We start from the raw sequence: 25,316 nt of genomic DNA on the forward strand, positions 1-25,316 counted from the left end.
AGCCAGTTGAGTCTGAGTTTAGCGAACGGACTATATCTTGTTTTTCAATAATAAACCGAACGATTTTACGTTTTCTCATCTCGTTTCTATTTTTAGATCAATACTACGACAGCGGCCTATGCAAACCATGCCATTCCACTTGTGATTCTTGCGACGGACCTACAGAAAAAGCCTGTATATCCTGTGCCAGCCCGTTGATCCTTCAGGGTACTAAGTGTGTAGGAAAGTGCGACAAAGGTTTCTACAACGAAAAAGACAACCAAGTTTGCGAACCATGCCTACACGCATGCGCAAGATGCGTGGCAAAAACAAATTGTACAGAGTGTAAGAGTGGACTACAGGTAAATTAAAATTTCATCATATTATGTAAACCGCCGGTAAAAATGTAGTAAATTTATAATCATCATCATAATGATCCAACCAATTTACGTCCACTGCTGGACATATGTCGGTCTCCCCCAATTGCTGCCAGTTTTTACTAATCCTCCTGATATCATCTGTCCATCGTGTAGGCGGCCTTCCTTTACTGCGTTCATCTTCTCTTGGTCTTTATTCCATCAGCTTTCGTGTTCATCTTGAATCTTTCAGCCTGGCGATGTGTTCTGCCCAGTTCCATTTGAGCCTGGTACTCGATACTCCAAGTATCGATACTTTGAATACCAAGAAGAAGAAGAAGAAGAAGAAGAAGAAGATGTCACTACTTTTGTAAAGAGTTTGTATAAGTGGTTTAGCAGGCTAATGACTCATCTCTCTTCTTATGCAAAGTATTGTTACTGCGTTTTTCCATTTTTCAGGTATCGACTATTGGTGAAGGCATAAGTTGAAGAGATTTTTTATTTTACCTATAAGAATATGGCCTCCGTTTTAATGGCCTCTATTACGATTTATAATGGTGTAGGAAACAGAGGTTTAACCTTGCAAAATAGACACAAGACTGGTTTTATTTTTTTTTTCTGCTATATCAAGGGGTGCTTATTATGAGACTAACTTTTTCTTAAAAAATTTCGCCCCGGAACCCTCCTTTTCACCCCTTTAAAGGAGGTAATTTGTGGTTTTTGCGGAACGTAGCCCTTTCTGTACCTTTTGCAAAAAATTTCTTTTATAGAAATATGAAGAGGACTATATTTTCTACGATTTATTTCCCAACAGCATATGTCTATCACCCACCGTTTAGTAGGCGGTGGGGCCCCAAAGTTGACAAGTTTTTAAAAAAGATGTTTTAAAAAAAAATTATTTTTCCCTAACTGTAATGGAAATTAAGAAGAAATCCTGCGGCAATTATTCACAAATAAGTGACTGATTTTTTGGTATAGCTTTCACTTAAGTGTAATTGCCCTTTTTTAATTACAGGGTGTTACATTTTAAAAAAAAAACCCCTTTTTATACCATCTGAACCGTTTATGATAGAGTAAAAAGAGTTTCAGCGATATCCCATGTACTGGTGCTATTTACAAATTTGTATAATGCACCCCCATTTTTTCCCCGGACCCACCCCAAAAAAAGAAGAATTAATAAAGAATTTTCTTCGAATCCTTCACACACAATGCCCTTTATTAACATACTTCATATATTATTTTGTGCACGTTATTATTACTCATACATGGACACCAAAAGCGATTTCCTAGTCCAACCCCTGCAGCCAAAAAAAAATAAATAAAGTGGGGGGTTGAAAAAAAAAATTTTTTGTTTGCGTTTTGATCCATATGGGCATATGCTTCATCAATAGTGTTTTTCAAAAATATATATGGTTATTGCAACATCCCTGCAGAAACTACCCCTATCGCTTGGCGAGCATGTTTTTACGATTTTCTCATTACCTATGCATTCTTTTTAAGCAAAACTTATACAAGATTAAAGATCACCTTTTAGTCTAAAAATTATGTCCTACTCATTTTTTTCGTACAAGCAACCATTACGGCACAGTGGCGCCGTAAACCTCAGAATATGCTTTGGCGGGCTCCAGTTTTTGTTTTTTTTTTCGTCACCTGTTCGTTTTATTGATAAAGTACTTATGTAAAATAAAACAACACAGTGTTACTTACAAATTATGACCTATGCACATTTTACATTTCTTGCGCCCCAAAGCCACAGTGGTGGCCCAAAATCAATTTTTGCATATTTTAGCCACCTACACGCATTTTATTACATTAATGCTACCTTAATAGCACAATATTCCCCAATAGACCTTTAAGTGGTCGCTAAGCACTGGCGGATCCAGGGAGTGGTGATGGGGACGATCACCTTCCCTCTTAAACCAAGTGATATTATATTTAAAGATTATAAAAATATTCATTTATGTTTATAAAAATTTAGCCAATTGGCACCCCCTCTTAACGATGCTGGATCCGCCACTGTCGCTAAAGCATAAAATGTACGCCATTCTTATAAAAATAATAATATAATATAAGTATTTCTATAAACATAAATGAATATTTTTATAATCTTTAAATATAATATCACTTGGTTTGAGGGGGGGGTGATCACCCCCATCACCCCTCCCGGGATCCAACACTGCTTAGCGACCACTTACGGGTAAATATTGTGCTATTAGGGTAGCATTAATGCAATAAAATGCGTCTAGGTGGCGAAAATGTGCAAAAATTGATTATGGACCATCACTGTGGTTTTGGGGAGCAAAGAATGTAAAATGTGCATTGGTGATAATTTGTAGATTACACTGTGTTGTTTTATTTTACATAAGTACTTTATCAATAAAACGAACAGGTGACGAAAAAAAAAACAAAAACTGGAGCCCGTTAAAGCATATCTGAGGTTTACGGCGCCACTGTGCCGTAACGGTTGCTTATACGAAAAAAACGAATGGGACCTAATTTTTAGAGTAAAAATAGTGTTCTTTAACCTTGTATAAGTTTTATTTAAAAATAATGCATAGGTAATGAGAAAATTGTAAAAACATGCTCGCCAAGAGATAGTGGTAGTTTCTGCAGTATATTTTCAAGGATAGGGGTAGTTTCTGCAGGGATGTTGCAATAACCATATATATTCTTTAAAAACACTGTTGATGAAGCATATGCCCATATGGATCAAAAAGCAAACAAAAAAAATTTTTTTCAATCCCCAATTTTATTTATTTTTTTTTTTTGCTGCAGGGGTTGGACTAGGAAATCGCTTTTGGTGTCCATGTATGAGTAATAATAACGTGCACAAAATAATATATGAAGTACGTTAATGTTAATAAAGGGCATTGTGTGTGAAGGATTCGAAGAAAATCACTTTCTTTATTAATTCTTCTTTTTTTGGGGTGGGTCCGGGGAAAAATGGGGGTGCATTATACAAATTTGTAAATAGCACCAGTACATGGGATATCGCTGAAACTCTTTTTACTCTATCATAAACTGTTCAGATGGTATAAAAAGGGGTTTTTTAAAATGTAACACCCTGTAATTAAAAAAGGGCAATTACACTTAAGTGAAAACTATACCAAAAAATCAGTCACTTATTTGTGAATAATTGCCGCAGGATTTCTTCTTAATTTCCATTACAGTTAGGGAAAAATAATTTTTTTTTAAAACATCTTTGTTAAAAACTTGCCAACTTTGGAGCCCCACCCCCACTAAACGGTGTGTGATAGAAATATGCTGTTGGGAAATAAATCGTAGAAAATATAGTCGTCTTCATATTTATATAAAAGAAATTTTTTGCAAAAGGTCAAGGAAGGACTACGTTTCGCAAAAAGTACAAATTACCCCCTTTAAAGGGGTGAAAAGGGGGTTCCGGGGCGAATTTTTTTAAGAAAAAGTTAGTCTTATAATAAGTACCCCTTGATATACCAGAAAAAAAATAAAACCGGACTTGTGTCCATTTTGCAAGGTTCAACCTCTCTTTCCTACACTATAATATAAATATGTGAACTTTTCTTTTTTAGTTACAAAGCGGAGAATGTTTAACGACCTGTGCTGCTGGTTACTACAGCGACAAAGGTATGTGTTTGAGGTGCTACATGAGCTGCAAGACGTGCAGTGGTCCAGGAACTGATCAGTGTGTAAGCTGTCCTAATGGCTGGCAGTTGCTATCTGGGGAATGCCGACCCGATTGTCCAGAGGGATACTATAAGACGGAGTATGGCTGCCAAAAGTGCCATTACTCTTGCAGAAATTGTCCAGGTAAGTTCAAGTTCACTAGATGTAGTCATGCAAACATAGAGTAGGGGAGAGTCGGCTAATGGTGCGCGTCGGGTAATTGTGCGCATCATTGTTTCTAATCTCCTATTTAATAAAATTGTGAAAACTATATTGTCGCGTCATCTATATATTAGTAGCAACTGCCAAATCTATCCCACACAACGAACGTCGAGAGATATTTTACCGGCTGTCAGTTATCGTTTACATGTTTTCGCGCGTTATTTATTTACCATTTTAGGCACTGGTATAGTTAGTTTTGACCGATTCTTTTTTGTATTTATCAAATTTGTTATTTGTGGTGAAGTGGAAGTTCGTCTAATGGTGCGCATTGCGCACAAGTTGCAGACAAGGTATAATGATACTGCAGTTTCAAGTACATCCAGCAGCAGCATTTTGGAAAATCCAAGTTCGCTTCCGATACCACACCAAACAAAAAAGAATTGGCGCAAAAAAAACAAAAATCTCAGATATCAACAAAAACGCCTAACTTGGGATGGAATTTTAAAAAAGAAAAGAAAGGCAATATCGTTTAAACAAGTAGGTATCAAATTGAACAAAGGGGCAAAGAGAAAACCACGAAATTGAAAAAAGATACAAAAAGGAAGATATTTGAAGATAGCAGTTCCGAAGATTTTTCAGAAAATGAACTGTGCGATAATGATGAGTTAAATGATCTCGTGGGAGATGCCAATGACTTCTGTGTATTATGTGGTAATGCTAGCAAAAAGGATGACAATAAAACGTTTTCGATATGTTGTCAAGGAGCCATGCCATGTGTACAGGAGAGGATAGTCCAGAAGGATATATATGTGGCTGCTGCGATGAATAAATTTTTTTAATATATCTGTAACTTGGTTTCTTATCTTTTTCCGTATATTTGCTTGTCTCTTTAATATTTATGATCAATAAACTACATTTTTGAAGGTCATTTTTGAAGTTATAATTCTTTAGGCGCGATTGAGATTGAGGGTGAATTTATATTGATCTGCGCGCATGCGCACACCGACAGTTTGGTATTAGTCTTTATACGGGCTCTGATTGGGTGTTGAAATGATCTGTCAATAATTGTTCAATATGGAGGTTATCGGTAAACAAAAATGTTGTATAATATATTAGTTTTTATGGTTGTGAGGACAGAAATAAAATCAAATTTATAATTATAGTGACTTTTTAAACAGTTTTGAACAGCCACAGGTACGTAATTCTAATGTTTCAGTTGTATTCCAATAAAAAATTATCTTCAGACCTATTTGGAAAATGTAAAAAAAATAATGTACTTACCTAGTACTTGCTATGCTATACCCCTAGTAGGCAATGCTTTAATTTACATAATCTGATTACGAACAAACTTTCTACAAATTTTCATCTAATGTATCATTTTCTTACTCTATATATTGTTGTAGTTTAATTCGACAAAAATCAAACTAATAAAAATTCATATAAACAAAATGTCAAAAAGTTGTTCAGTTTGTGTATATTCCCACATGACGTATACGCGAAGGTGGTGCAGTTTGAAATCGCTTCGACTCTCGTACGGCGGGATACGCGGGAAGTAGGTTCAAGCCCAATGCAAGTTATATCATTTTTTTTTATTTTTTTTTATAGATTTTATGATTATTATTAAGTATATTATTATATAATTTTTTTCAGAAAATACGTATTTAATTAAAATTTTTGGCAACAATTATTGTTCAGAAATCATTTGTGACATTTTTCAATGTGTTTGTGTGTGTTTTTTTCTTTTATTTTTTTAATTTTTGGTATTGTTTTAATAAAAATTTTTGGAAAATAGTAGAGAAACTGTTTAAAGTATATTGATTTCGTTCAAATCATATAATAGAAGCATAACTTCTTACGTGCGTACAAAAGTACACACATTCTTTTTTAAGTTCTATTATTGCGCACAGTTATCCGACATATGCTCACCATTAGCCAAATAGGTCGGGTAATTGTGCGCGTTACACTAATGGGAAATTTAGCCTATCGCTGTCCTCCTGTTTATCCATTCATTGAATGCAGTCTCTACCAATATACCTAGGCCCTTGAAGTATATCTTCAAGAAAATTGTAAACTGAAAGTTTTCGCAATATCTTGAATTTTCCTTAGGTGCGCACCAATAGCTGACTCTAGTACCAACAGTTACAATTTTCTATTGTCGTTAAGAGATTTTAAAATGTTAATTTTGTTGTAGGTTGCAAAATGCAAGAGGGCAAGAGAAAAATAAATGTAGAAGCTCTTCTTCTATCCGCCCAACCAGTTTCTACTTTACAGATAGTGAACCCGTTCAATTTTATTACAGGAATAGCAATAATAGCATGCCTGTGTGTCATTATACTTTTTATCACCATATTCATCATACTGCAGGTAAGAATAGAGTGAAATCAGGTACGAAATATTATTTAAAATTCTTAAAACTGTTTGCTAATTGTTAATACAATGGTTTTTAATAACGCACAACACATTTCGCTGTCAGTTTATTCAAACAAAACGATTTTTTAAGAAAATAGTAATGGAGAGTAATTGTTATAATAAACAAAAAACTTGAGCAAAGGGTGAGAGTAAATGTTAGACTGAGAAGGTGAAAGTTATAAAAACAACTATAAGAGAAACTTTGTCAATGTCCCTTGTATAACATTTAGGTAATTTCAAAAGTAAATTAAAGAACTTTCACGAAAAATAAATTGCAAGAAATGTCTAAGTGTGATAATAAGGAATGATGGGTGATAAAGGAAGAAAGAAAGTAGGTCAGAGAGTGAAATAAAATCGAAGAAAGTAAAGGAGAATATTAGAAAACTTGTAAAAAAAGTGAAATAAATAGCAAGAAGTGTGTAAGGGAGATAATGAGACATAATCAGTGATACAGCTAGTAATGAGACATAATCAGTGATACAGTAAGGAATGAAGTAAGCCAGAGAGCGAGATAAAGCCTAAGAGCAAGAAAGAGAGACAAGAGTTACAAAAAAAGCAAGGGCGAATTTGACTGGCAGAATGTGAGACAAAGTATAAGAAAAACGTTCACAGAGTGTGACAAAGTAAAGGACAACGCCAGGGAAAGGAGAACACACTAGAAAACTTGGAAGAAAAATAAATTGTAAGAAATGTATAAAGGTGGTAATGAGACATATGGAGTGAAACAGTAAGGACTAAATTAAGCCAGTGGTCGAGATAATGCTTGAGAACGAAAAAGAGACCAAGCAAGAGTTGCAAAAACACAGTAACAAGGAATAAAAGCGAAAAAAGTGAAATAGAGTCAACATATAAGAAAAAATTTGAGATTGAGCGTAAAGTAAGGTTGAGAAAGGGCGAATTGAATCTAGTCCAGAACGAATGCATGGAATGAGCCAAATAAAGTGCTAGTAGGGTCTAAAGATGAGAGGTCATAAATACGCATTACTTCAAAATATAATTCAAGGAAAAATAGAAGGAAAACGGAATCCAGGCCGTAAAATATTGCCATGGTTGCGGAATTTGAGAGAGTGGTTTGGCTGCACCACTAATGAACTTATTAGGTCAGCTGTAAACAAGGTCAGGGTAGCCTTGATGATTTCCAATCTCCATTAAGAGTGGCACAAGAAGAAGGGTCTAAATTGAGAGCAATGTGACGATATGTGAGAAACTTAAGAAGAATGCTAGTAGAAATAAGTTTTGAGAATTTGAAATGTAAAATTAAAAGTATTGGCCGGATAGCTCAGGCGATAGGATATCTGACTTCCACGCAGAAGGCCGCTGATCGAATCTCAGCGCCGTCGAGTAGCCATTTTTAAATGTATATAGGCCCCAGGTCTACCCAGCCTGAATAAAATGAGTACCTTGGGTAAAACCAGGGGTAATAATACGCGGTTGAAGCGTAGCCCTGGCCCTTTCTTAGTACTGGACCTTCCGTAGCACTTCCTTCTATACCGTAAGACGTAGATATAGCAGACTACCCTGCTACAAAAACGAATAAACATTTTCAATTGCGTTGCAACCCGACAACTGCAGCCGTATTATATTCTAGTTCAATCAGAGAGTACAGCAAGTATCTCTACCGGTTTCGGGGCTTTTTAGCCCCTCATCAGGAGATTCATATGCTTTTCTCTCTGACTGAACCAGGATAAAACTCCGCGTGCAGTCACGAATTGCAACGAACGAAATGGCAGGGATGCCCTAGCGACATCTGCTAGAAAAAAGACTAAGTTTAAATATTGTTTTGTGTGCTGTTAGATTGAAAACTTAGTCTTTTTACCCTGCTATAATTCCAAAGCCGCGTTAGCGGTATAAAAGGGAGACTATTATTATTACATTAAAAGTATTATGTGGATCATGTTCTAATCTCACACACATTAGATGAGTTGAAGTATCTTCTTCGATTGGGAAACTGCTACCAAATGGAATGCACCAGATGCAAAGTAATAATCGAACAAATCTATATTGTTACTAACTAACAGATGAGAGATTTACTATTGCACTAATATTACAATTTTTGTTAGTAAAAAATGTACGAAAAGAGACAAATTTATCTACAGAATAAACGAGAAAATTTCGGAACATTGCATTGAGTTGAACTGCATTTAAAATAGTGGACCAATATAAAACTTCGACACACAGATATCCATACCAGGTTAATACACATTGTATAAAATATCGTTCAACTATCTGTCTTCTTTTCAGAGGGCCACAGCCCATAACGCCGCCCAAAGTCAATGTTGCCAAGCGTCGTATAATAATCCGATTTGCGGATCTGTTTGAGAGTTGTAATCAGTAAAAATAATCAGATATTTGCCTATATGTTTCAGTGTAACTACCAATCTACCACAACAGACTAATAACAAAAATAAACTTATGGTTATTTGTAGTTATTTCCTTTCTTTCCTGTAAATATTTTATGGTTAAACGTTATTATACCTTGTTTGAGAGAAATATTATCTAGAGAAACGCGATTGGCAACACTGCCCAAAGTAACCGTCTGACTGTTTAGAAAAGGAACTAGAAGAAAGAAAACTAACGAAACTTGCATGTCCGCACAACCCCAAGGATTATAACCAAACTGCCTACAAGCACAAGCCGATTGCATAACCTCTTGCTTTCTACGCATATGCGGTAAGAATGGATTAGTATAAGTTTATTGATATGTACTTAAAACATATAGGTAATTTCACCTAAAATACATCAAAATTTTAATAATTCTATAAATTAATACATATCTAGGTACCCTTCAGTCATACCTAATCGTCGCAGATCTTTACAGACCTAATTATATGAAACTTCGTAAAAAGTCATGTTAATAGATTGAAATTTTTACCATTTATAAAAGCAACTTATTATTTACACTACTATTATAACCAATCCGATAAATTTTAAAGCCCTTTAATATTTTAAAGGGCCTTAAAAATAAATCGGCATTCTGTAACTGACAGCTCCGTTAATTTTAAAGGTCCTATTAAAATTTAACGGTATTTGGTATTCTATAGGCAAAATCCGGCGTTAATTTTTAACGGTGACCGATAAAATGATCCGTTAAAACGAGATTTTTAAAGGTTGATGATATTGGTGGTTTTAAAATCAGGGAAATTAATTTTCATAGCAAAACTATGGCTTTAGACGGATTTATTCACCTATTACTAATTGAACGTCTCGAAGATAGACGACGAATGTAAGTATTATGAGAAATAAAGTTTTTTCATAGTTAAATTGTTAAACTTTTAGGTTAGAAGTTAACATACATCAAAGAAGGTTAAGAGATGCCACAAACGCGTTCGAATTACCCAGTGGAACATTTGTAAAGTTGTTTCGGATAGACAAACTTTTGGCATTTGATTTAATTGAAAAACTTTCCCCCCATATGAACGAAGGAGTAAGAATAACTGCTGTTCCTAAGCATATCAAAATTTTGTCAGTTCTTAATTTTTTTGGACAGGGAAGTTATCAACGAGGAATTGGGCATGGCTATAGCTTTTGTCTAAGTCAACCAGTAATTAGTAGAAGCATTACTGAGGTCACTAATGTCATTGTGCAACACCTTCTTCAGGATGAAGTCAAATTTCCGGTAACAAATGAAGAAAAAATCAAGATCAAGAAGGGTTTTAAAAATATAGATCAACGATTTAAAAGTTGCATTGGAGTTGTGGATGAGACGTATATCAGAATTATTGCTCCTCCAGCTGATCATCCTATTCATCCTGCACGTGTGTACTACTGTCGTAAAAATTATTATGCTGTGAATACAATGATCATTTGCGATTCAAATAAAAAAATAATAGCCATAAATGCACGATTTCCTGGATCTGTACATGATGCTGCCATATGGATGACTTCCAATATTAAAAGAAACATGCAAAACAATTTTATTGCAACTTCTGCTCCAGATTATTTAATTGGAGATAATGGTTACCCCCTCGAGCCATGGTTGTTAGTACCATATGGTGAAGCTGACAATAATTCTCCAGAAGCACGTTTTAACGAAGCTCTCTCAAAAGTAAGAGTATCAATAGAGCATGTAAATGGAATGCTAAAAAGTAGATTTAGATGTCTTCATGGCCATAGGGCTTTAAATTACGACCCAGTAAAAGCAGCCAAAATTATTTATAGCTGTGCAGTTTTGCATAACCTATGCAGGAATCGTAATGTGGAGCTACCTGAAGATAACCCTCATGAAGAAGAACCTTCAAGAGCAAATAATGACAGAAATTTAGAAAATCACCTTGGTGATATGGAAAATGAAGGACGGAGAAGAAGAAATGAATTATTGCAACATAATATATTTTAATATTTATTTGCTCAGTATAAAAAGTTTCTAACAAAATTTTTATTAGAATTAGGTATTATTATTACAAAATAAAAAACATATATTATAAACATTAAAATGTCAAAGAAAACACTGCACTCTTTGATCTCTTCTTGACTGACACCAATTTTAACAAGGCACTGGCCAAATTATTGTTTGATTGTTCTAATTTTGTTAAACACTGTTCATGTGATCTTGCCACATTCTTCAGAGAAACATCTCTTTTCCTTTCTGATTTACGTTTGGGAGTCTAAAATATGAATTTCTATTAATTTTAAATATGTTTGATTTTAAAATTTAATAGTTAGCTTACATTTTTAGGCTTTTCCATGTCAAAGTTCCATGAACAACTTGGGATCTCAATAATTTCTATATTTTGATCCTGAAATATAAAAATCTATTAGTATTGTTACCCTAAATTAAACAAAAATATGTAGTTTTACTATTTACAGCTCCTATGTTGTTATTTTATTAATTGGCTTATGATGGCCATACATGAATTAACGACATAGAAGCTTGTAAACAGTCAAAATACATATGTCTCTTTAGTTTTAGGGCAACAAAACAAAATATCCAAAAATTGACATAGAAGGTTGGAAACTTTCACCATCGATATGCTACTTAAACTATATGTACATGTTACAGTCAATATGTAAAATTAGGCAGTATACTGTCTTAGAGCTATCTAAAATGCATAAACTGCTCCGCTATAAAATAATTCACAAAATATAAACTGTCTAGACATTATATAAAACGTGCCAACAAAATTAGTCAATTTATCTTATTTCTTGTTTTTGATAGTTAGGAGTTTTAATAGTTTTATTTATTTTGATTAGTAACAGATGGAGACACAATTTAAAGGTAAGTAGGTTATCAAATTTATTTATAAGTGACTTATTTTAATATATAGGTACTGGAAAATACATAAATGTAATGTATTATTTACAACATAACCTCAAAATTAAAATTCTACAATAAGATATATACTCTTGCATTTATTATAGTTAAAACTGTACTTTACTGTGAATATATTGCTGTTTATACAGGGTGTCCCGAAAAGATTAGTCATAAATTATACCACCGATTCTGGGGTCAAAAATAAGTTGATTAAACCTCACTTACCTATATACAATAGTGCATACAAAAAAAGTTACAGCCCTTTGAAGTTACAAAATGAAAATCGATTTTTTTCATATATCGAAAACTCCTAGAGATTTTTGATTGAAAATGGACATGTGGCATTCTTATGGCACCAACATCTTATAAAAAAATTAAAGTGAAATTTGTGCACCCCATAAAAATTTTATGGGGGTTTTGTTCCTTTAAACCCCCCCAAACTTTTGTGTGCGTTCCAATTACATTATTATTGTGGTACCATTAGTTAAACACAATGTTTTTAAAACTTTTTTGCCTCTTAGTACTTTTTCGATAAGCCAGTGTTTATCGACATATTTTGAATATTTGTCGAATCCACCACATATTTGTATATGGTTAAGTATGATTATAGAGACCTGTTAATAATCTGAAAATTTATTTATAATTTGCATTTTTAGGTATATTTTGAAAAAGAAGCCACATCTCGATAAAACGTGACTTGTCAAAAAAAGACTAAGAGGCAAAAAAGTTTTAAAAACACTGTGTTTAACTAATGGTACCACAATAATAGTTTAATTGGAACGTACACAAACGTTTGGGGGCTTTAAAGGAACAAAACCCCCATAAAATTTTTATGTAAATATATTGAAAAAGAAGCCGCATCTCGATAAAAACTGGATTATCGAAAAAATAATAGGAGGCAAAAAAGTTTTAAAAACGTTGTGTTTAAAAAATCGATTTTCATTTTGTAATTTTAAAGGGCTGTAACTTTTTTTATGAGCACATTTGTACTAAGGTAAGTTAGGTTCAATCGAACTATTTTTGACCCCAGAATGTGTGGTATAATTTATGACCAATCTTTTCGGGACACCCTGTATAATGACTAGTTCGTTTATGAAATAGATATTTTTTATATAAACCGTCTGATATGAATAGTCTGTATATATACAGCATGTTTTCACAAATCGAGTGTAACATATAAATATAAACTCACAATTTTGGGCTGCTCTATTTCATGGTCCCATGAACAACTGGGAACATTATCTCTATTAGTTTCATCCTGAAACATAAAAATCTATTAGTGAATGTATAAAAACAACGTATTTAAACTAACGTTTTCTTCGGGCATCAAGATACCAACTTCTGGAACGTCAACTCCTATAATTGAAGTTTTGGATATTAATGCTAAAACCCTTTCTTCAAGAGGGGTCAAATTTTTTAATGTTTTGGGTCCACCACCAGTTCCAACAGCCTCAATATGCAATTGCCTTGCTTTCCTTCTTACAGTAGTTTTGAAATCATTAAAGGTCTAAAAAAGAATTTTAAATTAAATTAAAGATCTCATCAATTAAAATTTAAACTGAAACACATCCAATAAGTAGGGATGGCTAGTATACTTGTGACATATAAAATATGTGGTACTCATGTATATGTGATATCTTCTTCTTTCTCGAAACTCCTTATGTTCTTCGTCGACATTGGAGGTATATGTGATATGAAAATAAAAAATTGCCTATTAAAAGCTCAACTTATTATATAAAAAAGAACTTTTCCTATCATATATGATCCACCTTAAGTTCCATTCAATGAAAAAACGTGTCTAAAAAACTTATACAATATTTTTTGCTCAAACTTCAAAGATATGTAAAATTTTCTGAAAAGTTACAAAAGAATTTTGAGTCTTTGACCTGGAGGCATGTGTTTATACTACATTTCCTCCTAGGGCATGTCTAATTACCCATGCTGTACTGTAGGTCCTATCTTAGAATACTGAGTAAAAGATATATTTTAAGTCCCTAATAAAACTAAAGATGGATCATAATAATATGTGATCGGAAAAGATCTTTTTTTGTGTTAAATTTTAAGCTATTACTGGAGACATTTTTAGTTTTATACCTTTTATTTATACACTAACACCACATGTTTTAAATATCAAATTTAAAATAGAGCTATGTTACTTACTTCTTTCCATTGGGAAACGCTTTTCTGCGATCCACCTAAACTATTTAATTGTTTGCTTAACTCCAACCAATCGTCTTTTACCAATCTTATTTCACTTGGTTTTAATCTTGGCTGCAGTAACAACCTGTGATTTTCCACAAATGTTACCAGATGTTCTTTTTGGCCTTTAGTCATTCGAGACCCTCTTTTACCTTCTAATTCCATTTTTACGTTCGAAAAATAAACACACAAAAACAAATTAAAGTAACAGGAACAAATTATTGACAGGTCGACTGCTAAATTTAAGGTTAACTCTTTCTTCTTTTTTGTAAAGGGAGTGTAATATTCCATAAAACGTAAAAGATTTAACGGCACCCGTTAAATTTATAATTTTATCGGACCTGTTAAAAATCGAAGTTACAGAATGCAAGAAACCGTTAAAACTGGCAAATTTTAGAGGGCTTTAAAATTTATCGGATTGTTTACAGAATACACACTTATATTATATTAATTTATAAAAATATTCATTCGTTTTAGAGAAAAACTTTTAATAGGAGGCCTTTTAAGACCTTAAAGAATAAAAACGGCCATTTTGGACATTTCGCGGGCTGTTTTGCAACAACAAATTAACGAAATTAAACTTACCGTAGCTCAAATTGTGGCTTTTTTAATTTACTACAATTTTCTATTTAAAAATTTTTCTCTAAAATGAATGAATGAATAGATATTTTTATAAAATGTTAGTTGTCAGTATTGATCAAGATTTCATGTAAATAATAAGTTGTTTTTATAAATGGTAAGGTAAAGATTTCAATTTACCTATTACATGACTTTTTACGAAGTTTCATATAATTATGTACTTATCTGCAATGATTATGACTGATTATATACAGGGTGTCCCAAAAGTAGCGGAACGGTCGAATATCTCGCGAAATAAACATCGGATCTAAAAACTGAAAAATACGTGTTCAATCATTTTCAAAAATCTATCCAATGACATTAAACACGATCCCCCACTCCACACCCTAGAAGTGGGGTGGGGGTAACTTTAAAATCTTAAAGAAACCCCCAGTTTTTATTGCAGATTTGGATTCCGCACGTAAAAGTAAGCAACTTTTATTCGAGACATTTTTCCGAATTTTGGATAAATGGCGCAAAAATCGGGAAAAAATATTTATCGTGATAACATAGGTAAATTATAGAAACGGTTTAATATCTCGAGAAATACACCTCCAAATGATAAACCAAACAATTCATATTTAATATTTTTTAATAACCTACATTTTTTAGAATTGTTGATTGATGCGCTATAAAAATACGATTTATTAGCGCCATCTACCAACAATTCTAAAAAATGTTTCGAATAAATGTTACTTATTGTTTCATGAGGAATCCAAAGCTGGAATAAAAATGGGGGTTCCTATTTTAGATTTTAGAGTTACCCCCACCCCACCTCCAGGGTGTGGAGTGGGGGGTCGTGGTCGGTCTCGTTCGATAAGTTTTTGAAAAATATAAAACACGTGTATTTGAGTTGTCATTTGGAAGTGTATTTCTTGAGATATTAGACCAATTTCTATATTATTTTACCTATGGTATCAGGATACATTGTTTTTTCCAATTATAGCGCCACCTATCCACAGTTCAAAAAAATGTCTCGAATAAAAGTTACTTACTTATGTAAGAAATTCAAATCTGCAATAAAAACTGGGGGTTTCCATTTAAGATTTTATAGTTACCCCCACCCCACCTCTAGGAGGTGGAGTGGGGGTCGTGTTTACTGTCATTGGATATATTTTTGAAAATTATTCAACACGTATTTTTCAGTTTTTCGATACGATGTTTATTTCGCCAAGTTTCGACCGTTCCGCTACTTTTGGGACACCCTATAGGTAATAGTTATTTATGTATTAAGAGCGAAAAGTGATACATTATTGCTTGAGAGTAATAGTTACCACGCGACGTGTAGCGGAGCGCGTTAATTTCTCGAAAGCAATAATGTCATTTTATGCTTGTAATACATACAACATTTTTTCTACAATAATTTAATAAAATGAAACTATTTTTAAATCATTAACTTTATGAGTTTGAATATTCAATTTGTTTGTATTGTATGGATTTATGGTTGCTACGGACGACGCGCCTTTATGAATACTTATGAATTTTCAATTTGTTTGTATTGTATGGTGGTATGGTTCTCACTAAACTCACTAAACGTCAACTTTTCCTTGCCATTGACAAGCGAAAAAGTCTTCTTTATCAAGTGATTGTAGAAAAAATTATTAAAACTTTGATGTATATTAGGTGAAATTATATGTTTTAAGTACATATCCATAATACGTAGTCCATTCGTACCGCGTATGCGTAGAAAGCTAGGATCTGCAATTGGCTTGTGCTTGTAGTCGGTTCGGTTATAATCCTTGGGCTGTGCGGACATGCAAAAGCAGTTTTGACAGGTTAGTCAGGTTAGAGGTTAGTCTAGTTTTCGCCACAGGTGCGGCTTTCAATTTTTATACGTGATGGGCGGGGCCGTAGCAACTATTTGGGTGGAGTTAAATTCTGACTTGTTTTTTAATGAGTTCAGAATCCAGTAGCCCGATGAACTATTGTATGATTAATTATAATATAATTATTTGAAAACCTTTTGTTGGTCAACAACCTAGAGCAGAGTTGAGCCCAAATACATGTATCGTGTATGATCCGAAATTTTCTCGTCTTTTCTGTATGTGTAAAAATGCGAAAGTGTATAATTTAAATGTGATTGTATTGTCTGAACGGCGGTTGATTGAAGAGTGATTGTAATATTTCTTTATAACATGGAGCTTTACAAAAGAGGTAAAATAATCTCAATCTGTTTTACGACAATGACGCTATTTAGTATGTAGATATCATAAGTGTCGACACTTATTGTTCATTGTTAACAACATTGTATCAAACAACCATCTATTGTTCGATAGTTAGTTTTAGGTCAGCGACATTTTGACTAAGTATAAGAAAAATAAATTCTAGTTGTGAAAGCATATCTCTTATCGTCTGTTTTTCCAGAAGAGCACCATCCAGGCCCAACAAAGAGGTTACAGCAAAGTGTCAATAAAGAAGCCGAAGGTGACGTGTAACTACAACGTGGTGTCTGTGAGTGACGCAGACTCGAGCGACTCAGACAGTTCAGATGGGCAGAAGCTCATAACCCCCAAACCTGAACGGACTGCTTGTTGAGACGAGAAACAAGTTTAAACCAAGATCGAACAAAGATTTAGACTAAACAATTTTATGATATAGTGTAAATAATTGAAACAAAGGAAAAATCTGTCTTCATTTGATTGTGCTGTGGATGTATACGAGAGATATTTAATTGGTTAAGAGCAAATATGTCTGATGTTGAAGCAAATAACCAAGATTATAATATATAAATAATCACATTATTTTACTGGAGCGTGACGTTTTTGAGTGTATATTGTATTTTAAAAACGGCATTCTTGAAAAATACCTAACGTATTTTGCTGCCATTTGGATATTTTTTATGCTTATATCTTTTTATATACATTTTTTACACTTGTACTTCCTTCAAATATTGTTTAGAATTTTCGCTTTTAGTATCTATAATTATCAATGCTAACCTTTGTAATTAAAATGACAAAATATTTCAGAAAACTTATTAGGTTTTAAAAACCTGGTTATTCCAGATCTATTTCCTCTTGACGTGTTTGGATGTAAACGAATGAAACCGCGCCTATATGTATTGATGTACATATGAATATTGAAAAATATTGTACCAGAATCCCATACGTTTTTTTTTAATATTGGTGTTAGGTAGTTTTATCGAAATAAAACGGAAAGACCTACTTATATTATGACGAATTATTATTAGCAACTTCCAAAAGATGTTTGTCAGTTGTTAACACAGTTGTCAGTAGTAAAAATGCAGGTATTGGTTGTAAAGATACGGTTGTCATTTGTGTTAATAGATGTCAGGTCTTAGTACACCACAGTTGTCAATTGTCAAAACATAGTTTCTAACTACTTGCTAATAGTTAAAAGAAATTTCTCATTTACTAAAATATTTGTAATCTGTATGAAAATGTTTGTAAACGTATTTATAAACTTTAAAAGCACAATTTATCACTTATAACTGTCAAAATATGTAGCAACTGTCAAAAAATAATTGCTAACTTCACACGGGAGGTCCAAACCCAATATATTGGAAAAAATTGTTATAGTACAGTTATTAATATTCAATATACCTACATTAACATACTTTTTAAAACCCATAAAAATACAACCGCAAACTGATAAAACAGCAGATAACTCCCAAAATATTTTGAAAACTATCAAAATATTGATAACTTTTTAAATACATTGTCAAATGTGTGATACTGTCAAAGTGTCAAAATACAATTGCTAAATTTAAAAGACAATTCCAAACGTCAAGATATTTGATAACTTTTGAAATACCGACGCTGGTTGTCAAATTACAGCAACGATCTGTCAAAATCCTATACAACTCTCCAATCTTCGTTCGAAACCTTTAATATTCAACTTCATGCTGTCAAAACCCAGCAAATAACGATGAAAATATTTGGCAATTGTCAAAACACAATTGCTAACTTTACAGATGGGATCTAATCCCCAAAATATTTGAAAAAACTATTAAACTACAGTTGCTAATATTCAATAACCATTAACAGATTTTCTATATTTTTAAAAACTATCAAAATACGACGGAGTTATATATTTGGGATATACCTGCTGTGTTTTATAAGACCGCAGTGTAATAAAACACAGCAGGTAGATCCCAAAATACTTTGAAAAATGTCAAAATATAATTGTTAATTTCAAAAGATAAGTTTAAACGTTAAAATATTTGATAACTTTTGAAATACTGCTGCTGGTTGTCAAGATACAGTAATCGTCTGTCAAAATGCTATAGAACCCTCCAACCTGCATTCGTAAGCCATCAATATTTAACTTCATACTATCAAAATCCATCAGTTGCTAGTATTCAATATACATTAAAAGACTTTCTATCTTTCTGAAAACCATCAAAATACCATCGGACACTAATAAAAGCAGGTAGATCCCAAAATATTTTGAAAGCAGATATCGTCAAAATCTAGCAGATATCGGTTAAGATATTTTTCAACTGTGAAAACACAATTGATAACTTCACAAGGGAGATCGAAACCTCAAAATATTTGAAAAACTGTTTAAATATAGTTGCTCATATTTAATATACCTACATGAACATACTTTCTATTTATTGAAAAACCATCAAACTTTAATCGCAAACTTATAAATCACAGTAGATAACTCTGAAGATATTTGGAAAGCTCATAACAAAATTGCTAATTTTAAAAGATAATTCCAAACGTCAAAATATTTGATAACTTTTAAAATACCAATGCTATTTGTCAAATACAGCAATGAGCTGTCAAAATTCGTCCGAAAACCATAACTATAACTTGTCTACTGTCAAAATCTAACAGATATAGGACGAAATATTTAGCAACTGGCAAAACACACTTGCAGAATGTTTAAATTCAGATGTCAACTATCAAATATTTGAAATTTTTGATGATTAAAGAATTTCGAAACTATAAAAATACAGTTGATAGGTCATCATCATCAGCCGCTTTGAGTCAACTGCTGGACATAGGCCTCCCGTAAATAATTCCAATTGATAGGTAATGAACTTAAATTATTGTAGTGCAAAGTGTAAGTTCTTTTATCTGATGATCTAGTCTTTTGGTTCAGTATTGTCCTTTTAATGTAATTTTGGGAGCTATCTATGATTTTTGGCACATAATATAAATTTTAGTATACAAACTATTTCTCGTTTTATCGATAAAGCTACATAACACAAAACGGATTGTATCAATGAAGACAGCTCAATGTAAAGAAAAAAAGTAAATTTTAAGAAGCGAAACTAAAGTGCTCTTGATATTTCATGTCGTAATAAATATAGTTATTTTTAAATGTACACTTTGTATATAATCAAAATAGGTAATTGTTTCAAAGTTATTTATGAAATTTTACCATTTGTACATCCCAAATTCGTATGTTGTTGTGTAATTTCGGTGATATAGGTGGTCCAAACTGGTATGTCCTCTTGCACTGTTGTTTTTCGAGAGGTAAGATTTAGCACAGCCAAATATTGTAAGGGTGGATCAACAACTGTGCACTTTTCCATTTCTTCCTTAATAAGAGAAGAATTTTGTTAGTATGTCGTGAAAAACAAACACTTCATCGACTTTTGACAACTCTACCCATAATATATTGTCCATTGTTCTTGATTACCGTGTTCTGAAATTACTTCTCTTCTAATAAACGTTTTCTCTTTGTTTTTATCCTTCTTAGACTCTTTTATTACACTTCTCCAAAAAATTAACGCTCCACTTTAAAATTAGCCATTTTTGATGTCTCGAATTTCCTAAACCTGTTGTCCGATTTAAGTAAATTTTTTAATATGTTATTGCCTCATTCTTTAACAATATCGCTGTAATACTATTGCTGTATCACGTAAATTCTCACTGTATACCGGGTGTACCAATCAAGCTGTGATTTTTTCTCAACGTTCACCACACACTATGGAATATTCTAGCATTTATAAAATACTGAAATTAAAACCCAACTATAGCCTCATGTTTTCTTAACATTCTGTTTTTCGATTCATTCACTTGTGTTGGATAATAAAAAAGTTAGATACTTTAACAACTAGCCATGTTCTTTATCAATACAGGGTGTTTTTAAATAAGTATGGTAACCTTTAAGTTTACCATACTTAATGGTAAAAATAAAATTCTTAATTGTATGTCAAAAAATGCACAATAACTATCTCTTAAAACCTACCAAGTATCTTATATGTACCTTCATTTGCATATCTCAACCGGTTTTAGAGCAATAAATAAATCACCAAATTGGAAGAAAAATTTCAACACCCCTTATCTCGAAAACAAAGCATTTGGAGACATAGGTTTATTAACCCTTAAGCTCCTAGCGTTACATATATGTAACACAGAAGCCGCTAAAATCCTAAGCCTTAAAATCGGGAAGTGATTCTAATTTTAATTAGATGATGATACAAGACTTTCAAGGGACACTTGTTTGCTAGTTTTCAGCAGTTGGTTCGAGGATTTGATCTAACCTGTTTATTTAGTTGATTGTTTTATGTGACGGTGTTTATCATTTTTGGTAAAAATGGATCCCAAGTTTGAGAAAGTATATTTTTACCTTTCCTTTGTTATTATATTTTGTTTAAAGTGTTTTCAATTGAGAATAAATTAATGTCTGCTCTTACTGATAATATAAATTTTTAGAAATTTTATCCTGGTTTTGTAAAAAATGCCTTTAATTTTTGGTGTTACATATATGTAACGCTAGGAACATATGGGAGCAAAAATCGGAACTTTTGGAATTGTAACGTATTGTTTGTTCCAGAAAACGGTTTTCTCTTCAAGAAGCGCTGGAGATAATTGATTAATTGACGTTGATAAATATAGGTATTGAAACCCCAGAATTGAATGTGCTTACAGACGAGGAGTTTGGTGATGAGGAATATATTGATTTTAACAAGATGTCCGAGAGAATTCTAAGAGCACCTGTTGAAGTTGTTTTACTAGTGAAAGAGATTTCAAAATATATGATGATATTGACGAGACTCAGCCTTCCAGATTATCAGTAAAAGCTAAAAAACTAGTGAAAGAAAAGTTGAAGTTGATCTTATGGACCCGAATGTAGCTAGATACCATGTAGGAATTTGCTCTAAAAAATCATGGTGGTGTCTATGTACATTGATGCTGGACATAGCTATGGACATAATGGTATATTTACATTGATGCTCTACATAACTGAACATAATAGATCCTATGATCCTATGCCAGAACTAGAATTTCGAATATATCTAGTAACATCGGATCTTACGAAATATGGTACCAAACCAAAAGATGCAGGCAGGCCATCTTCGTCCAAAGTAGTCGTAGATATAAGATATGATAAGATTGATCATCTACTGACTTATATTCCTTATAAGAAAAGGAGACGATTTGCAGATGAATGCTGTAGTTCATATGTGCGCACCACGGGTTGCAAGTGCAATGTGGGAGTGTGTATCAAGTGCAACATAGATTTTCATCTACAATAACTTGATTATGATTTTTCATTTATCTAGTTTTGTATTTGTCTGTTAGTTTGAAATTTATAATCGGAAATATTTTAAATATGTTTGCTCCTCCTATATCATATGCGTTACATATATGTAACGGCAATTTTCTAAAAAATCAAAAATAATTAAGAAAAAAAATGTATTTATTTTGTTTTAAAACTTTCTCCTGAATACATCAAAATAAAAAAAAATTAAAATTTTCTAAATAAATTATTTCAGGATCTTAAGGGTTAATTAAGCACACTGTCATTATTTTTTCATGCAGAATTACCCCTTAAAGTTTTCCACTTATTTAAAAACACCCTGTATTGATGAAAACAAGGATAGTTTTTTTAACTAACTTTTTATTATCGAACATAAGCGAATGAATCAAAAAACAGAATGTTAAGAAAAAGGTTAGTTGGGTTTTAATTTCAGTATTTATACCTGCTAGAATATTCCACAGGGTGGCGCGAACTTTGAAAAAAATCACAGTTTGATTGGTACACCCGGTATACAGTGACAATTTACCAGTCTAGCAACAATATTATTACAGCAATTGTTAAAGAATAAGGCTATAACATGTTAAAAAAATCACTTAAGTCGAACAGCAGGTTTAGGATATTCGAAACATTAAAAATAACCAAATAAGCTGATGCGTTAATTTCTTGGAGAAGTTTATTACCTACCAGGATGATTTTCATAAAAAAAGTGTGATTTCACTTCGACTTTATCTTCCGCACATTCCATATTTATATTTATAGTAAACAAAACAGTTGTTGACCCACTGAAAAAAGACAGTCTCTCATGGCTTATCTTAGACAGACCACCCCTCTATTTTTACCTTTTATATATTTTATTATCTAGGATACACAAAAGATCGGGTTTTTATTTCTAACTATAGATAAAAATGATAAAAATCTAGTCTACAACATTTTAAATTTAATAAAGAGTGTCCTAGCTTAAAAAACAAATTGCTTTATATTTTATACAGATTGGTTTTGAATTTAATTTGAGAAATTTTGAAATAAATTAATTTTAAATGTGACTTTTTGTTTTATTTACCGTATACCAAAAAAACCCAAATTTACCATATTAGAATCTGAGAATTTATTATCAGAAGAGAAGAAGTTGGGGCCATAGATGGATTTTGGAAAAATGCGACAAATCGAAAGGCTGTAGACTATGAAAAAATTAGGGTATGAAATTTTGTGTAGAAAATCTACCTACCCTTTTAGAGTTTATACGATTTAGCAAGTGAAAATCAATTAAAAAGAGACTACAGCTCATCAAAAAATGACGCTTTAACATTTTTTATCGAGAATTTACTATTTCTGATGATTTTAAAATTTTTGAAAAGTAAAGCAGAAAAATCGAAAAGCAATAGCCCATGAAAAGGTGATGGTATACAACTTTTTGTAGAAAATCTACGTTTTTTTTAGTTCATAGGTACGATTTATCAAGCAAAAATCAATTAAACACAAGCTTGCAGTTCATAAAAAATCACGTTTTAATGATACAGTTTTAAAATGATAAATTAGGAGAGCAGAAGTCACAATGGGTTAAGTCCATAGACAGATCTACATAATTGAAATGCCTTAAAGATCGAGGATTTTTAAAATGCAGTATCAGGAGAGCAGAAGTCGCAAAGGTTTATCCATAGATCTTAGTCCTGTCGCCAGGGGGGGTACAACGGCCTCGTTAATTCAGATGGACTTACCCAAGTTTTTTTTATGTATTTTGACCCGTAGAACCCGAATTTTTTGGGTAACAGTTGATCCGGATGTCGATAAGATTGTTATAGACCAAGAACTTGAGGAATCAAATAACAGCGATTTTTGGCAAAACAAAACAATATTTTGTATTTTTTGGGTCATTTTAAGCAAAAAATATTTCTACAAGTTTTTTAGTAGGATGCACAGTTTTCGAGATAAACGCGGTTGAACTTTCAAAAAATCGAAAAACTGCAATTTTTAAACCCGAATAACTTTTGATTAAAAAATAAAATAGCAATTCTGCTTAGCGCCTTTGAAAGTTCAAGTCAAATTATGTCGGTTTTGATTATTTGCATTGCTAAAAATTTATTGTGTTATTGTTAAACAAAGCTACAAACAACTAGTGCGTGAGTGATGTTTCTATGATTTCTCATTTAAAATCGAACGAGTAGGTAGAATAGGTACTAGTGCAATCAAGACTATTTCTACGTTACATGCGTTAAAACGCATGTAAAAGCACGGGAAACCCTACGTGTTTATAGCTTTGTTAAACAATAAAAAAATAAATTTTTACCAACGCAAATAATCAAAACCGATATAATTTGACTTAAACTTTCAAATGCGGTAAGCAGACTTGCTATTTTATTTTTTAATCAAAAGTTATTCGGGTTCAAAAATTGCAATTTTTCGATTTTTTTAAAGTTCAACCGCGTTTATCTCGAAAACTGTGCATCCTACGAAGAAACTTGTAGAAATATTTTTTACTTAAAATGGCCCAAAAAATACAAAATATTGTTTTGTTTTGCCAAAAATCGCTGTTATTTGATTCCTCAAGTTCTTGGTCTATAACAATCTTATCGACATCCGGATCAACTGTTACCCAAAAAATTCGTGTTCTACGGGTCAAAATACATAAAAAAAACTTGAGTAAGTCCATCTGAATTAACGAGGCCGTTGTATCCCCCCTGGCGACAGGACTATCTACTTGACTTTTAGATTTTATGCTTTAAAATCGACAATTTTTAAAATTATGTATTAGGAGAGCAGAAGTCGCAAAGGGTTAGCCCACAGATACTATTTGACTAAGATGTTTTAAGAATCGACGATTTTTAAAATGCAGTATCAGGAGAGCAGAAGATGCAAAGGGTAGGTCCATAGATCGATCTAATTGACTGAAATATTTTAAAAATCGACAATTTTTAAAATTATGTATTAGGGGAGCAGAAGTCGCATCGATAGATCTACTTGACGGAAATGCTTTAAGAATCGACGATTTTTAATATTTAGTATCAGGAGAGCAGAAGTCACAAAGGGTTAGTCCATAAATTAATAATTAGTACTACTTGACTGAAATACAATATCAACAATTTTTAAAATGATGTGTTAGGAGTTAGGAGAGCAGAAGTCACAAAGCGTTAGTCCATAGACAGATCTACTTGATCGAAATGCGTTAAAAATCGACAATTTTTATAATTCAGTATCAGGAGAGCTAAAGTAGCAAAGGGTTAGTCCATAGGTAGATCTAC

At 32.6% G+C, this 25,316-nt stretch overlaps 2 protein-coding genes across 3 annotated transcripts in view; one reads left to right on the top strand and one right to left on the bottom strand.

Annotated features, from left to right (window-relative positions):
- Window positions 1-23,123, top strand: part of LOC114335453 (furin-like protease 2) — a 371,635-nt gene extending 348,512 nt beyond the window's left edge. Inside the window, exons 11-14 of one of the 2 annotated variants that reach the window (XM_028285704.2) lie at window positions 97-341; window positions 3,887-4,124; window positions 6,334-6,506; window positions 16,984-23,123. In XM_028285704.2, the coding sequence (XP_028141505.1) occupies window positions 97-341; window positions 3,887-4,124; window positions 6,334-6,506; window positions 16,984-17,154 (827 nt within the window). In that variant the 3' untranslated portion in view covers window positions 17,155-23,123. The remainder of the gene's footprint in view (window positions 1-96; window positions 342-3,886; window positions 4,125-6,333; window positions 6,507-16,983) is intronic. The other variant, XM_028285696.2, reaches the window with a different exon arrangement.
- On the bottom strand, window positions 10,878-14,433 carry LOC126880515 (uncharacterized). Its single transcript, XM_050644414.1, has 5 exons — window positions 13,963-14,433; window positions 13,115-13,309; window positions 12,995-13,060; window positions 11,219-11,287; window positions 10,878-11,155 (listed from the first exon to the last, which is right to left on the bottom strand). Exons 1-5 carry the CDS (start codon window positions 14,290-14,292, stop codon window positions 10,979-10,981), a joined length of 837 nt encoding a protein of 278 aa, XP_050500371.1. The 5' UTR covers window positions 14,293-14,433; the 3' UTR covers window positions 10,878-10,978.
- Window positions 23,124-25,316: the final 2,193 nt, after the last annotated feature.

This window comes from Diabrotica virgifera, chromosome 2 (assembly GCF_917563875.1).
Source record: "Diabrotica virgifera virgifera chromosome 2, PGI_DIABVI_V3a".
NCBI lineage: Eukaryota > Metazoa > Arthropoda > Insecta > Coleoptera > Chrysomelidae > Diabrotica > Diabrotica virgifera.